General features: G+C 40.4%; 3 protein-coding genes across 3 annotated transcripts; 2 read left to right on the forward strand and 1 right to left on the reverse strand.

The window, feature by feature from the left end:
- The first annotated feature begins 370 nt into the window (after positions 1 to 370).
- On the forward strand, positions 371 to 2264 carry LOC109510926 (C-type lectin domain family 4 member E-like). The gene is made up of 8 exons (XM_019861619.1): positions 371 to 520; positions 810 to 890; positions 970 to 1053; positions 1135 to 1203; positions 1288 to 1341; positions 1619 to 1758; positions 1843 to 1958; positions 2034 to 2264. The coding sequence occupies exons 2-8, from the start codon at positions 812 to 814 to the stop codon at positions 2185 to 2187; spliced, it is 696 nt and encodes a 231-aa protein (XP_019717178.1). The 5' UTR covers positions 371 to 520; positions 810 to 811; the 3' UTR covers positions 2188 to 2264.
- Positions 2265 to 3946: 1682 nt separating this feature from the next.
- pla2g1b (phospholipase A2, group IB (pancreas)) lies at positions 3947 to 4824 on the forward strand. Its single transcript, XM_019861632.1, has 4 exons — positions 3947 to 4047; positions 4127 to 4283; positions 4377 to 4504; positions 4663 to 4824. The coding sequence occupies exons 1-4, from the start codon at positions 3984 to 3986 to the stop codon at positions 4785 to 4787; spliced, it is 474 nt and encodes a 157-aa protein (XP_019717191.1). The 5' UTR covers positions 3947 to 3983; the 3' UTR covers positions 4788 to 4824.
- A 906-nt stretch (positions 4825 to 5730) lies between these two features.
- Positions 5731 to 11071, reverse strand: prkab1b (protein kinase, AMP-activated, beta 1 non-catalytic subunit, b). Its single transcript, XM_019861608.1, has 8 exons — positions 10736 to 11071; positions 10238 to 10377; positions 8577 to 8746; positions 8404 to 8497; positions 6407 to 6521; positions 6211 to 6344; positions 6058 to 6126; positions 5731 to 5894 (listed from the first exon to the last, which is right to left on the reverse strand). The coding sequence occupies exons 2-8, from the start codon at positions 10358 to 10360 to the stop codon at positions 5817 to 5819; spliced, it is 783 nt and encodes a 260-aa protein (XP_019717167.1). The 5' UTR covers positions 10361 to 10377; positions 10736 to 11071; the 3' UTR covers positions 5731 to 5816.
- Positions 11072 to 14279: the final 3208 nt, after the last annotated feature.

A 14279-nucleotide genomic window follows, 5' to 3' on the forward strand; every position in this document is an offset into this window, starting at 1 on the left:
TGTAAATGAGGGTGACAAATCGCAACCCAACTATAATTGTGAATGACTATTTTTTGTTTTTTTGTTGAATCAAGATTTTTAACCGCGTTTAAATATAGAAACAAATTTACGATAGGGTTTTTTTTTAATCACAGTTAAGAATTTTAAAATGTAATTCTTTGATATTTATAAACCAGCCAACGCCATACTCCAATGAAAGGTGGAACTGGAGGTTGTGTATCAATAATATGCAAATTTAATGAATGTAGTTTTCAAAAATCATACAAATAAGAGAAATAAAAAGTTAAATCATAAAATTTAATGTACAGATATTTAAAAATAAATTAATAACAGCGTTAAGAAAGTTTCCCATGACTTATTTCTAGCTCCCCCCCAACATACAAGCAGATCAATACTGGCTGACTTTACTTAAAAGGGGAGGACTTTCTGTGTCCTCGTGGTCAGAGTCCAACCTGGCAATGCTGTACAATAGTACATTTTCTATTTGTCTAAGATTCACGAAAAAATATATTTTTGTTGGGTAAGTACATCTGCGCGTTGGGAATTTGTTTGCATAAAGAATAGAAACGCTTGTATGTGAATTATCTTCGTAGTTATTAGGTCTATTTAAAGATACTCAGTGAATGTGGATACAATTTAATTCGTTTTTTTTTAATGTAGTTTAGAATTAATTGGTAAATGTTTCCATGACATGTTGCTAAATTAATCATGCTTTTGCTCTAATTAACATGTTCAATATTAGCATACTGTATTGTGATACTGCAATTATGAATGTGTCAGTGAAAATGAACATGAACATGTTTTTCAAGTGATGGAAGCTCAGTACAACCAGTTTGAGTCAACCTCTGAGAGATTTGACCTTGCAGATCAGAATGTGACTTTGGACAAAGGTAGAATATATTCCAAGGTTTATGATTAAATTATTCCAGTTTTTCTCTATGTTCTATAAATGTCATCTGTCATTTATAGGTATGAGGAGGATATTGCTATATGCCCTCTATGGCATCCTTGTTGGCCTGCTTTTAATTCAACTGATGGTAACTGGGATCAAATGTATGTCTTATAAAGTCATTGCCGTTCAGTAAGCTTTACAGAAAGAAATATGTGTGTTACTATGATTTCCTCTGCTTGAAGTCTCACAGTTAAATACGGAAATCACTGATATCAAACTTCACTTGGAAAGACTCAGCCATCATGCCTCGGGTAAGGAAGTAAAGACTGACTTATAATGTTGTAGCACGACTGTATTTTAAATAACTGTGATTTTTTTTTACTTCCCAACTGAAGGTGATGGGACAACTATCCACGATGTTCATTTAGAAAAACGTGTCCCAGTTAGAGGTAAACGTTGAGGTTTCTCAATAACATCTATTCATCCATTTTCTGTATCGCTTATCCTGTTCAGGGTGCCAGGGAGTTGATGCCTATGCAAGTTGAATTAGGTCATTAGGCTGACTTAGTTGTATTTATTCCCAATAGTTTATTTTCAGCTTTGCAGTATTTCTCTTGGCTGCACTGCAGGGATGGCCATCACGTGCCGAAACGCAATAGTTGATAGGGGTTGTGTGGGGTGGTGGCACCACCGCCGTTGGTTTATAAATACTCTGCATCAACCCAGGAGCATGTAAGGAGGGTTGGGTGGCATTCCAAACCAGCTGCTACTTGCTGTCTAGCACCACCGCCACCTGGAGCAAGGCTGAGCAGCAGTGCCTTTCACATGCAGCACATCTGGTGGTTGTGAATGGTGTGGAGGAACTGGTGAGGTTCATGTCCAGCTCTTTCATTCAGCATCTCCACAGCATAAACGGAATTAACAAATGATCATGTTATTGTTTACTGTAGGACTATCTTTCAGAAATTTCTGAAATCACTTATAAATACTGGATTGGGCTGGTGGAACGAGCTCACGAGGGAGAGTGGAGCTGGGTGGATGGAACTGACTACGATAAAACCCCAAAGTAAATGTCAGTTGTGAGGGCCATTGAAAGCACAACCACATGCTTCATGATTTTTCTTTGTGTGTGTGTTCTGAGGTTCTGGGACGTAGATCAGCCTGACAACTGGGCCTTCAGAAGAAACGGTGAGGACTGCGGGCAATTTCATGCTACCGATGTCCGCGTACGCCGGCGGTGGAATGACGCTGACTGCAATATATCATATAACTACATATGTGAAATGCGCATATGAGTCTTACATACCACATGACAGAGTATTTTTTGTTTGTTTTCAAACATTTTCATCAATGTAAAAAAAAATAATAAAGCATATTGCATGTCCAATGTCTCTGTTGAATATAATGAGATGACATGAGTGTCTTTTTATTACAAAAAATATTTTTATACAGTGCTTTCACAACAGCTGCAGCTGTAACAAAGTGGTTGTGAAAGATTAAACCTTACAAAAGACATTTTATAAGCAGAAATGTCCTCATAAAATCACCCAAATACACTGTGCTGTGAGTCGTAGCGGAACAAAACCTCCACCCATTCACTTTCGACACCATTTGTCCTCATGAGGGTCACAGGTGAGCTGGAGCTTATCTGAGCTGAATTTGCCAGTAGACATAGCAAGCATTCACACCTGTGGACAATTTAGGGTCTTTTATGAACCTAACCAACTTGTTTCTGGAATGCGTGAGGAAGCAGAGTACCTGGAGAATGCCAAGGCTTACGTGGGACAACATGCAAACGCCCCATTGGGTGGACTAAGCCAAGCTTCAAACCTAGGACCTTGCGACTGAGAGGCAGATGTGTCAACCGCTAGACTTCCATGCTGCCTGGAACAAAATTGATCAAATAAATAATTTCACTATACATCGTGTGACTTGGTGGGACTGCAGTCGCTAAGACTAATACAGGATTCCCGATCCCTTCGCGCATCCATCCATCTGGTCCTGTTTGCTATTAACTATAAGGACAAAAGTATTGGGACACGTTACTTAAACCAACAGGGAAAAAAAAGGAAAAAGATGGCACTGTGGCTGACTGGTTAGCACGTCTGCCTCACAGTGCAGAGATCATCGTGCTCCGGCCTTCCTGTGTGGAGTTTGCATGATCTCCCAGTGCCTGTGTGTGTTTTCTCCAGGTACTGCAGTGTTTTCCCATATTCCCAAAAGATGCACGGTAATTTAATTGATCACTCCAAATTGTCCTCCGGTGTGCATGGTTGTTGTTGTTGTTTTTTTTTTTGTCTATGTGTGCCCTGCGATTGGTTGGTACGCGGTTCAGGTTGTAACCCGCCTACTGCCTTTAGACAGCTGGGATAAGATCGAGCACACCCGCGACCCTGGAGATGATAAGCGGCTCGGATAATGGATGGATAGAAAAATATGGAATGGGTTTCCTGTTTAAAGTTTCGTAGAAGCTTTTGAAAGTGACACAGACACATTCAGTCGTTTCAAATTTTAACAAACTAAATTTCCTTTCCTGCTAAGTTAAGCTGAACATTATCAGACATGTTTGGTGGATTGATTTGGGAATTCGAGCAAGTGTTTGCTGTTTACACAGCTGCGTGTCAAGCAAGACCGAAATGCAAAAGTGCAGTCGAATGGCAAGAAGAGAGAGAGAGAGAGAGAGAGAGAGAGAGAGAGAGAGAGAGAGAGAGAGAGAGAGAGAGAAACACAAGTAGTCCAAAGAGTATTGAATTCAGGCATTGGAAAAGTCGTAGGACTAAGATCCTGATGTCCTTTTGGGTCTACGTCTTGAAACATTATGAGCAAGGGACATAACTGAAACGATTAGAACAGAAATTAATCTTTCAGTATTTGGTAATGTCAAATAGTATAATTCATGAGTGATTACATCACATCAAATGAAACCATGTCTTCATTCAGGCTTACTACAACTATAATTCAAAGGCAAAATGTTTGAGTGTTGAGCAATAGTTATATAGAATTCCCAAGTCAAAAAAAAAACTATTCCACTCCTCCCCATGTACTCCTTATCTTGAGCTCACCTCCTGGTCTATAAGTACAAGCTGCGACAATGTTGCCCGTTTCTCTGCAGGCAACCATGAACCTGACAGCTCGTCTGCTGCTGCTTGCCACAGGTGAGAATTCTGAAAACACAGCGCCGCTTTCAAAGAACATGCCTCACTTTTAACTTGATTCATTTGCGCCGTTGACCAGCATGTGTGGTCAGCGGGGCTCGACTGCCCAAGGCCTTATGGCAGTTTGGGGATATGATCGAATGTGCCCAGCCAGGAGTTAACCCTCTGAAGTACAACGATTACGGCTGTTGGTGTGGCTTTGGGGGCACAGGAAGCCCACGGGATGACTTGGACATGTGAGGAGGAGACGCCAAAAGTTTCATTCAAGTCATAATTTGGAATTTGAATTGTACTCTATGTAGAAAAAAATGCAAACCCGTTCGTTTCAGGTGTTGTTACGTCCACGACAAATGCTATGAAAGAAGCAGAAAGACTCCTGGATGTACGGCCATTACTGATCTTCCATATGTTCTGGTTTATGATTTCACCTGCTCAGATAACCAAGTCACCTGCTCAGGTGAGTCTGTGACCCAAATCCAGATTGTTATTATATTCAATAAGCTAAGAAAATGAATACAAGTGTGTGTACGACTGTCCCCTACGCAATGTAACTATATATGCAGTTTACTTGGGCTGTGATATTCATGACGTCATCTTTCTCATGTGTCTCCGTAGCCATGAATGACAAGTGCCAGGCGGCCGTGTGCGAGTGCGATCGAATAGCAGCTCATTGCTTCGAGCGGGCCGACTTCAACCCTAAAAACAAAAACCTGGATCCAAAAGTCCACTGTGTAAATTGAGCAACACAATCAATAAAGGAATATGTTTTCACCACACTGTTCTTACCAAAATGCACATTTATTTATCATTTGGACACAAGTTAAAAAAAAAAAAAGGACACATTAGATCAAAACATAATTATTGGTCCCCATATGTCTGTGTTTGTTTCTTGGCCTCAAAAGGCATTGCAATTGTATTACTTTGGTTTGAAACTCGAGGCAACTCGGATTAAATATGGTTCACAGAGACGAAAGGTATAAACAAATACACAAGTATTTTCACACACCGAAATAAAACGACATGGTAATTGAATGTCTGACCAGCAAAGTTGTCAAATCCAGGTCGGGAAAGTGAAAAAGAAAGAACGAAGAACCTGTGGCTAAAGTCAAACGGTGGCACGGTCTTCACTTTGACACCTCTGCTAACCAGGCGGCGTAATCTGTTGGTCACGCTTCAAACAAATTACAATCAAGTGCAATTGGAATGAAAAGCTTCACAGCATTCAGGAACATAGACAGCAAGTTGTAATGAACACAAACAATTATTTAAAAAAATGATTTATATAATTATTACTATATATGTTGTCAGTTTTTGTGTTCAGCAAGCTTTACGATGAAACCAACCTTTTGAAAACAGGATCATGATGAAGAAAGTTCAGAACACTTTGGGGCCATCTCTTGTGTCTTATACACCTTTGGCATTGGCTGAAATGCCGCCAAACAGATTTGCATTTATAATTATAAATAAATGAAGGCGGGCGATATGCAAATTACAGTGAGAACTTTCAATTTGAATGAATTTGAATTAATCAACACAGGCACGGTGGTGCAAACAAAATGGGCTGGTACACACAAATCATAAATCCGACAGTGATCTTATGTATACTTAACTTGTGCGTAGAGTAAGAACATTTCTATGCATTTATTAATGAATGAGGCCAACTGTGATTTAAAAAAAAACAACAACAACGAAATAAAACATATAATTATGAATTTAAAACAACATCATAAAGGGTCCACACCATCACCATGACAATAAACTCAAATTAATTATACGGGCTTGTACAGAAGAGTAGTCACATACTTCTTTCTGTATCTGTGAGTTGCGCTCAGAACCATGACGCCATCCTGGGACAAAACAAGACATATCGTATTTTTGTTAATTGGCTACCCATCCGGCAATGCCAGCCATTCAGCCCTAACACCTTTATACACAGATTGCTCTTGTAGTGCATCGCAATAGATTGAGCAGTCCCTAATTGTGACGAATTGGACGTGATGTTTGGGTTACCTTGATGGAGAGGGCGTATAGGTGATTGAGCATCACGTGGTTAGGCTCAGGAAGCAGGGTTGGGTCACACTGGGGAAGGCCAAAAGACGATTGACTTGAGCTCAGATTAAATACAAAAGTTTGACATGATAAATGGTGAAGAGGGTGACATACTGAGATCCCTGTGTCTTTGTTGAGCAGCACTTGGAGCAAGTGTGGAGGTAAGATAGGAGGATGTTTGAGCTTGTCTTCTGATTTGACAACGTAGGCGTCCTGTTGGTAGGGACCAGGAGGGGAACTGGACAAGTCTGATGAAAAATAATCAGCACATTAAGAGTTGCTCAAAACAAAAAGCAAAAGTGAGTCGTACCTGAGATGTCTGCAGAATCTTGAGAGTCAATTCGAAGGGCGTCAAAGACCTCAAAGTCAGTTGTCTTCACCTGGATTATGTTATTAACGGTTCCGGTTTTTGTCGTGATCACAGCCTGTGAGAGCACCAAGAAGTTACGTACTGAAATGCATTGAAAATGTGAGTTTTCATGTAAAACGATAGTATCTTGTTTCCTTTTAAGGAATGGAAGAAATAAAAACAAACACAATAGGGTTCCCACAAGATTGTTCACGTTAAATTTAACAATTTAAGACCGATTTTGGACAATTTCATACCTATTACACAGTCATATCAGCATAAATAAACAACTAACTAAATAAATAAAGATCTGTGAATTTGTGTTAATTTATTTCTCCAACGTGGAAATGTGGAATGTGTGGAGGATGCAAAAATGCAGCGTATTGAGTAGGCTACTCACGCAACACCACCACAGCGCAGCAGACACAACAGGCAGATTGCAAAATTTCAGTGCAATGGGGTGCACACTGATTCTTTTTAAATAATCACACGTGACAACTATAGATCTTGTCCAAACTGGGAGAGGTTTTCAAACACAAATATAAAGGCAGAAAAGTGTAATGGAGGCATTAAGTAAATAGTGAGTATCTATCAGAATGGGGTCCTCACACTGATTTTTTTTTTTGGGTCAAATTTTGTGCATTCTGGTGCATGGGTAAAAGTCCCCCTCCCGGATAGAAATGGAAAAACACTGTTAGTAGAATCTGCATTTGTGGGGGAAAAGCAATTCAAGAAAATGAAGAGGACATGCGGTCAACATTTTTGTCTGTTGCCTCATTAAACCCACTTTTTTTCTCTTTTTTTTACTCTGAAGCACTATTTACCATAATTGCTATCATTATTGTTGTTGTTTCGGGAGACAGCCTGCAATTTTGAAGCAAGTTCAGCTTTGCAGCTCGCCACCGGTGCAAAGATACGACACGTGTATTGGATATGGATGGTTTTGACAGTGCATTCTTATCAATAGCGCATGCTTGGATTAGCTCCACAAAGTGGTGTGACACGGTTGGGGAAAGGTCAGGCTCTTGCACACTTGGACTTTCAGATCACAGAAGTGGTCAGTCAGTGATGTCAGTGCGTTTGTTGTTGCTGCTGGAGGGCCCGGGTAGAATACTAAAGAGAACCAACTGCAGCTATGTGTGTGGCTTCTGACTGTGGCGGAACAGGATGTTTTCACCGTAACGACCATGCAGATTTTATATGGCATATTACACACATGCATGTACGTGACTTTTTTTTTTTTTTTTACGTAGAGCAGGCCATTTATAATTGAAAGACACATCGCAAAGATTCACCTGACACTTCTGAGGCCACCTACAATATAAAAGTTCCTTTGTATTCCAGCTGTCAGGACATTTTTATTGTGAGGAGGTAAGATGACAACAGTGCATTTCACTGTGCACATATGACATTTTTGACAAACTGAATGGAGGAACATCTTCACTGTCAAACTGCGCAGGCACGACAGTTTTTTGTCAAATGACAGAATTCCGTCATGCCAACGGAGGTCTTTAAGCTCTGTCTGGGTTAAAAAAAAAAAAAAAAAAAACTAACTGAATAAATAAATAAAATCTACATCTGTGTAGTGGTGTTGTCACGCATGCTCTTCAGTAAAGCTTTGTTCTGTTTTGACCACAGATTGTGACCCGGGGATGCGTTGCATTCTCAATGATTCGCTCCTCTGTCCTGCTTATTTAGGCTGTTATTTAATCAAAACGACAAATGACACTTTTGTGGAGAAGTTGTACTCAAAGAAGTTACATACAGCATAAAATTGAAGACCCAGATATAAAGCCTTTTTTTCAAAACGTTTAAAGGTATTATTTCCAAATTCCTAAATTCAATGCTTTTGAGACATTTTAATACTCTGTGGGAAACTTGAACAACTAATAAAAACAAACAAGACACAGTAAGACCTCACTGATACTGTCCAAACAAAATCAGAGCAATTTCCTCACCCCTGTTGGATCCAACGTCCACTGTCCGTCTACACAAAACTTGTACTGGTGTTCTCCCTCAGGCAGGTCCATGATTGCCACAAAGTTGTTCTTACTGAGTGAGAGGTAATGTCATCATTCAACAGAGTCATTCCATTTCATCTCATGAACAAGCTGCAAGATTCACATACAACCTTTTATTGAGAGGGATCTTGGTGGACCAGTTGTTAAAGGAGCCAGACACAAAGACCTCTTTGGCGCTTCCGGTCCAGCGGAACACTGTTGGCCTGGCAAGTGTTGGACATTTACTGTCACTTTCCAGGTCCTGCTGCCAGGCCAGAAACTCCTGATCCTCCTGTGGCACCTGGAAACAAGGTTGCTTCCATTTTAATGAGGACATGAATGAGGGGCTCTCTCAATTTCACCAACGCTAAGCTTGCTGACTTAATAAAGCGGTCCTAGCTAGTTTGGGCTTTGAGGACTTGGATTTGGGTCAAATGGATGTAGGGTGGCAACGTCAAGACCTCTTACAGGTGAAACGCTTCCTGGAGAGATCCCAGTTTGAGTCCTGAGCCCTGCCATTGTATATTTGAGCCAGGCATTGAAATCTGATGGTGCGATCACTAGAATTAATCAATTAATTAAAATTCAAGGCTTGAAGTAAGGAGTTTCACATCGCAGTTCGTGAGGACAAATTTTGCTTACTCCGCTTCATCAAAACACACTGAATAGCAAAATTGATAATCAACCGCTGGACGCACTCACGTCACTCATGTCATCTACCGCCGGTAGTCAGAGGTTGAGGCGAGCACAGTGCTACTTATGCCGCATCAGCTAGCTAGCAATGAGGTTTGGCTAGCTACTAGTGCAGCAAAATACTTTGCAGAGTTGTTGTTTCCATTGCTTCCGTGGGGCCGAATAAGCTACATTTCTGACAAGTATTGTTGTCACGAAGGGATACCGAGGAAAGATGGCGAAGCTACACTAATTGCTAGGCTAACAAAATGTTGAAATGTAATTGTGAGACACTGGAATTTCATGTGCTTTTAACCAAAGTGTGGCTTGAACAGTGATATAGCATAGCGTAGCATATCCAACTATGTGCAGCAAAAGAGCAGGAAAATTAATCAGTGTCTGAAGTCTGGAGCAAAACTCTACTCGCTAAACAGAAGTGGAAGCTGGAAATTATTCAACTTCCATTATGGCGTACGTCAGCCAAGAGGAGTGGCATATAAGCTTAACAGTATTAACTTAAAAATTACATATAAATACTTCTAGTATCAGCAATGTTAATTGTATGTTTAAAAAAAAAAAAGAGTCTTGAGTTTTGGTTTTGACTTTTGAGGTCTGCACAACAAATGTGTCATTTTATGTCAATACAAGCATACAACCTATTTAGAAACACCAAGTTTCAACTAAAATGTATATTTCTGTTTGAAATTGCCGCACAAGAAAATAGTTTGCTGCTCTAAACAACGTGAATTCAAGAAATACAATCAGTTCATTGCTTAATAAAGTAAACTACTGTAACTGGTACTTCATTGTATTGTCACATTTTCAATGTTTAACCTTTGCTTCAAATCCCTCGAATTAACCTGCAAAAAAATTGCTCCTCAAAATTAGAAAGCTGCTCCTCCAATGAAGTAACTGATTAGTAAAACTACCCCGCAAGGACAAAGAAATATTTCAGGCCTTGGAATAAAAGGAATTGAACGAATTGTGGCACTGACACTGTCTAAAAACACATTGGTTTCAATATCAATTCATTCAGTTAAAGTGTTGCTAAAATTAGCTAAACAATACGTCTGATATGGTCATTGGCATTATTTGTATTGCACTGGTACAAACATGTTACCTTTGCATCCTCTCTCTGGAAAATATCTGCATCCTCTGTGCTGTCAATCAGGATGTTGGGACGAGCCTCTTTCCCTCGTTCACTCTGACCCCCGCTGGCTCTGTCACTGCTGCTGTTCCCCATTCTGATAGCATCTAACACTGGAAGACACACAAACACATGCAGGAAGACACACAAACACATGCGCCCATTCATGATACGCACTCACTGTCCACTTTATTAGGTATACTTGCAAAATCCACTATAATCTAATTCAAGAGCTTTATCGAAAAATCCACCTACTGAAAACTTAACAGATATTTTGTTCAGTGTTGTGTTGTGAGATTATTTTGTGTCGTGTAAAATGATGTGCCTTGTCATCAACATTGGGAAATAACTGGCATCATTGTACGGCACATGTTCCTAGACTGGCCACTAGGGGCGTTTTGAGACTACAACTACTACTACTACAATAGTGAACTTTGTGTGGTATCCTACTTAATATCGTATGTTACTCACCTAAATTCTTAGATTACGCCTGGGTGTCTATAGTCTTGGGCCAAAGTAGATCGTGCGGTCCTCTACGGGAGTGGATGAAGACGTCGTGTCTGTTTTCGCCGTTGTTTCCGTCTTAGACCAGCAGTTTTCTCGTTGTGAGCACTAAGCGGACGTGCGCTGTCTGGACCTAAAGTCACCTTAAAAAGTAACTCGACCCTCTTTTTTTACAGCATTTCCTCTACTTTAATTGTAGATTTAAACGCTCCGTGATCGCAAGCAGCGGGTACGGGCTCGCACCCTGTAGACTTGCAGTTGTGTTTGCTTGTGTCCAGACGAAACAACACGCCTCTTCCGCCTCGTTTGCCTGTAACCCAATTTGCGCGGAGGGTCGGTCATTTGAACAGAAACACGAAAGACTAAACAGAGGAAGAACAGGAATAAAATCAAAGCGCGTTATTGTGATGAAAAATTCGCTCCCCTCTCCCCCAGGCGTGTTTGATAATGCCACATGATATATCACGATCGAGCGACGTATGGCTATCGTGTTGTTCCTACCCGGACAGTTAACATAGTTTTGCCCATTTCGCAATAGAGTCCCATTTAAGTCATGGTGCTTTTAATAAATTTGAAGTTATAAGGGTTATACTTCTCCAAATATGTTTTTACTACACGGTACAAAGTTCATTTTTGTGTCAAGTTACTTGAGAAAGTGGATATTCTTTGACTCGTCCATTATGCAATAATTAAAATAATGATTCTTTGTGGGTTTTGACGAATTTTCATTTTTCCTGTTCCTTCCTGCACATGGGAATCAGATAAAGCAGTTCTTTTGTTTCTTGTTTAAAGGAATGGTTGCAGAGTGGCAAGCACACCTCACGGTTTTGTGTTGTTCTTTTTTAATTTATAAACGCCATTCAAACTTATTGTGTAGGTTCCTCTCCTTTATCTGATCTCTTTGTGTTCCCACGATGATCAAGTCTCTTGCCACTGTTGGGGGAGAGCGGCCTCCTCTTCCCCGCGTGTTCGTTGAATTTCGAATAATACCTTAACACCACTGAAGCCAAACACGCGTCATGAAGATGCCATGTCATCATTACCACACTTGTGATAGGTCAGGCTTTTGCCCTATCAAATCACTTTGTCACCTTTTGTCATCTCATTGAAAAATAAACTTACCACCAAAATCATAATTCCACGTTCCTTTGGAGTTTGATGCTATATCCACACCAGCCTGATACAGAACCAGATTTGATTAAAACAAGTAAGGTGTTGAACCTCAGCAGTATTGTGGCTCGGTAATTAGCATGGTTTGGATTTCAGCTCCATGCCTTCCTGTGTGGAATTTGCATTTGGTTACACTAGTTTTATTCTGAGGACTCTCACTTCTTCTGTCAGGGTTGGTATGGATGAGGACCCAAATACAAGGAGGAAAGGCAAGTGTACTCCCCAAAAATAGTTAGGAAAAATCAAAAAAGAAAACAAGGCACCGTGGGGAAAAAAAAAATCCCAAAATGACATTCAAAGAGGGCGGCATGGTGGTCCACTAGTTAGCACGCCAGCATCACCTGCAGAGGTCCCAGGGTTCGATTCTGGCTCTGGCCTTCCTGTGTGGAGTTTGCATGTTCTTTCTGTGCCTGCATGGGTTTTCTCCGGGTACTCTAGTTTCCTCCCACATTCCCAAAACATGCATGGCAGGTTAATGGAACACTCTAAATTGTTCATAGGTGTGAGTGTAAGCACGAATGGTTATTCATCTATCTGTGCCCTACGATTGGCTGGCAACCGGTTGAGGGTGTACTCCACCTACTGCCCAAAGGCAATTGGGATAGGCTCCAGCACACTCTCGACTCTAGTGAGCATAAGCTGATTAGAGAATGATTGGATGGATGGATGAATGGAGATTCAAAGAAACAATTCAAAAACTGGGGATGAACTTACTACAAAAGGCAGCAAGACAGGACTTAACAACAGGGACTGGTTCAGCAAACACAAAAAAGGAACTAACAAAGGCGGAATGAACCAGGAAACGTTAAAAAAAAATAAAAAGCAACTGACAAGACAAAGAAAACACCTGAACAAGACACAAGTGGCTGAGGGAGCTGATTGGTAAACACAAGGGACTGGGTTGACGAGCACAGGTGGACACCAAAGCACCAAAGCCTTATAAGACAGACATGGATAACTTAACAATACAAAGTCTGCTCAAAACCAAATCATCAAAAACACATTTCATGACATCTTCTCACATTCATGTTATGTTCTTTGAAGATTCTCATTTGTTATTAAATTTGAATGGTTCATTGTTCGTGTGTGCCTGGGATTAACCGAAAACCACTGTGTGTGTGTGTGTGTGTGTGTGTGTGTGTGTGAGTGTGTTATATTTTGAAACACATTATTAGTGTTTCTATTTTAAAAGAGTCGAACTTCCATGCAGCACATTCACCCGCTCATGGCCTGCTTCAGGTACTTATCTGAGGTAGCCTTCATTCAGAGCTTACGGTGGCAAAATGTGACTGACACCAGAGCCTCCTCCTCCAACTCATGCCCTCCACTTGCACATGCAGCTGCAGCCCAAATTGTTGCACACATCGTCTGTGAGCGATCGATCGAGCAATGGGTACCTACACCAGCAGGTTGTGTCAGGCAGACCTCCTTAAAGGCCCTCAGTGTTAATGACAGACTGCAGCATCCCCCCCCCCCCCGAGACATTAAAAGCAGGGCAGATGAGAAAAGAAGATGGGGGCAGTGGAGCAATGTTAACGGGAAAGAGAAACGACAAGCAAGAAGGCCACATATATTTTAACATACCGGTATATAAACACACACACACATACTGTGTATATGTTTTAAATCCTTCAGCTAAGGTGTGTACTGTATTTTTCTTAAAGGTGGATGTTGGGATTCTCACAAAATATCATGGGAACTTATACGGTAGAAGAGTGCCCAATACTGTTCAAAGGCAGGTTTAATATTTTCATTAATGTCATTTTGAAACAAGAAAAAACAAACAAACCAATAACAATGATGAGTACTCCTTGACAAGAGTAAAAAAAAAAAAAAAAAAAATATGTTACAAAAAGAAGAGCAGTCATGAACCATTAGAGTGGATGTACCAACACTGTCCACAAAATAAACATTTCTAAACATTAGGAAAAACATTTATGTTAAAAGAGCCAAAAATGAAACCTAAGTGGAATGTTTTAAAATAATTTATTAGGAAATTTAAAAAGGTTTTTATTTTCTGCAAAGAAATAACATGACAGGAAAGTGAAATTCTGAAAAGGTTACAGTCTTGACAATTTCTTTTAAATCGAAGACCCAAAACTATGGTGGTAGTGTGGAGCAGTTTGAGTGTCTATGAAAATATGAAAACCTTTTTATTAAATGTGGAGTGCTTTGTTCTTCTGCCCTTTTAAAATTGGCCAGCCAGTGCAACATCCTTTTCACTTCATTTAGTACTGTTTTGGTCAAAAAAATAGTGGTCACCTTGCTTTAGCTGTGACCTCCAGTGGATACGTGTGAGGGATGTCAAGGTGACTAGGAAAAGCCACCTTGAACAACAACA

The sequence above is a fragment of the Hippocampus comes genome, unplaced genomic scaffold, assembly GCF_001891065.2.
Source record: "Hippocampus comes isolate QL1 unplaced genomic scaffold, H_comes_QL1_v1.1 scaffold147, whole genome shotgun sequence".
Classification (NCBI taxonomy): Eukaryota; Metazoa; Chordata; class Actinopteri; order Syngnathiformes; family Syngnathidae; genus Hippocampus; species Hippocampus comes.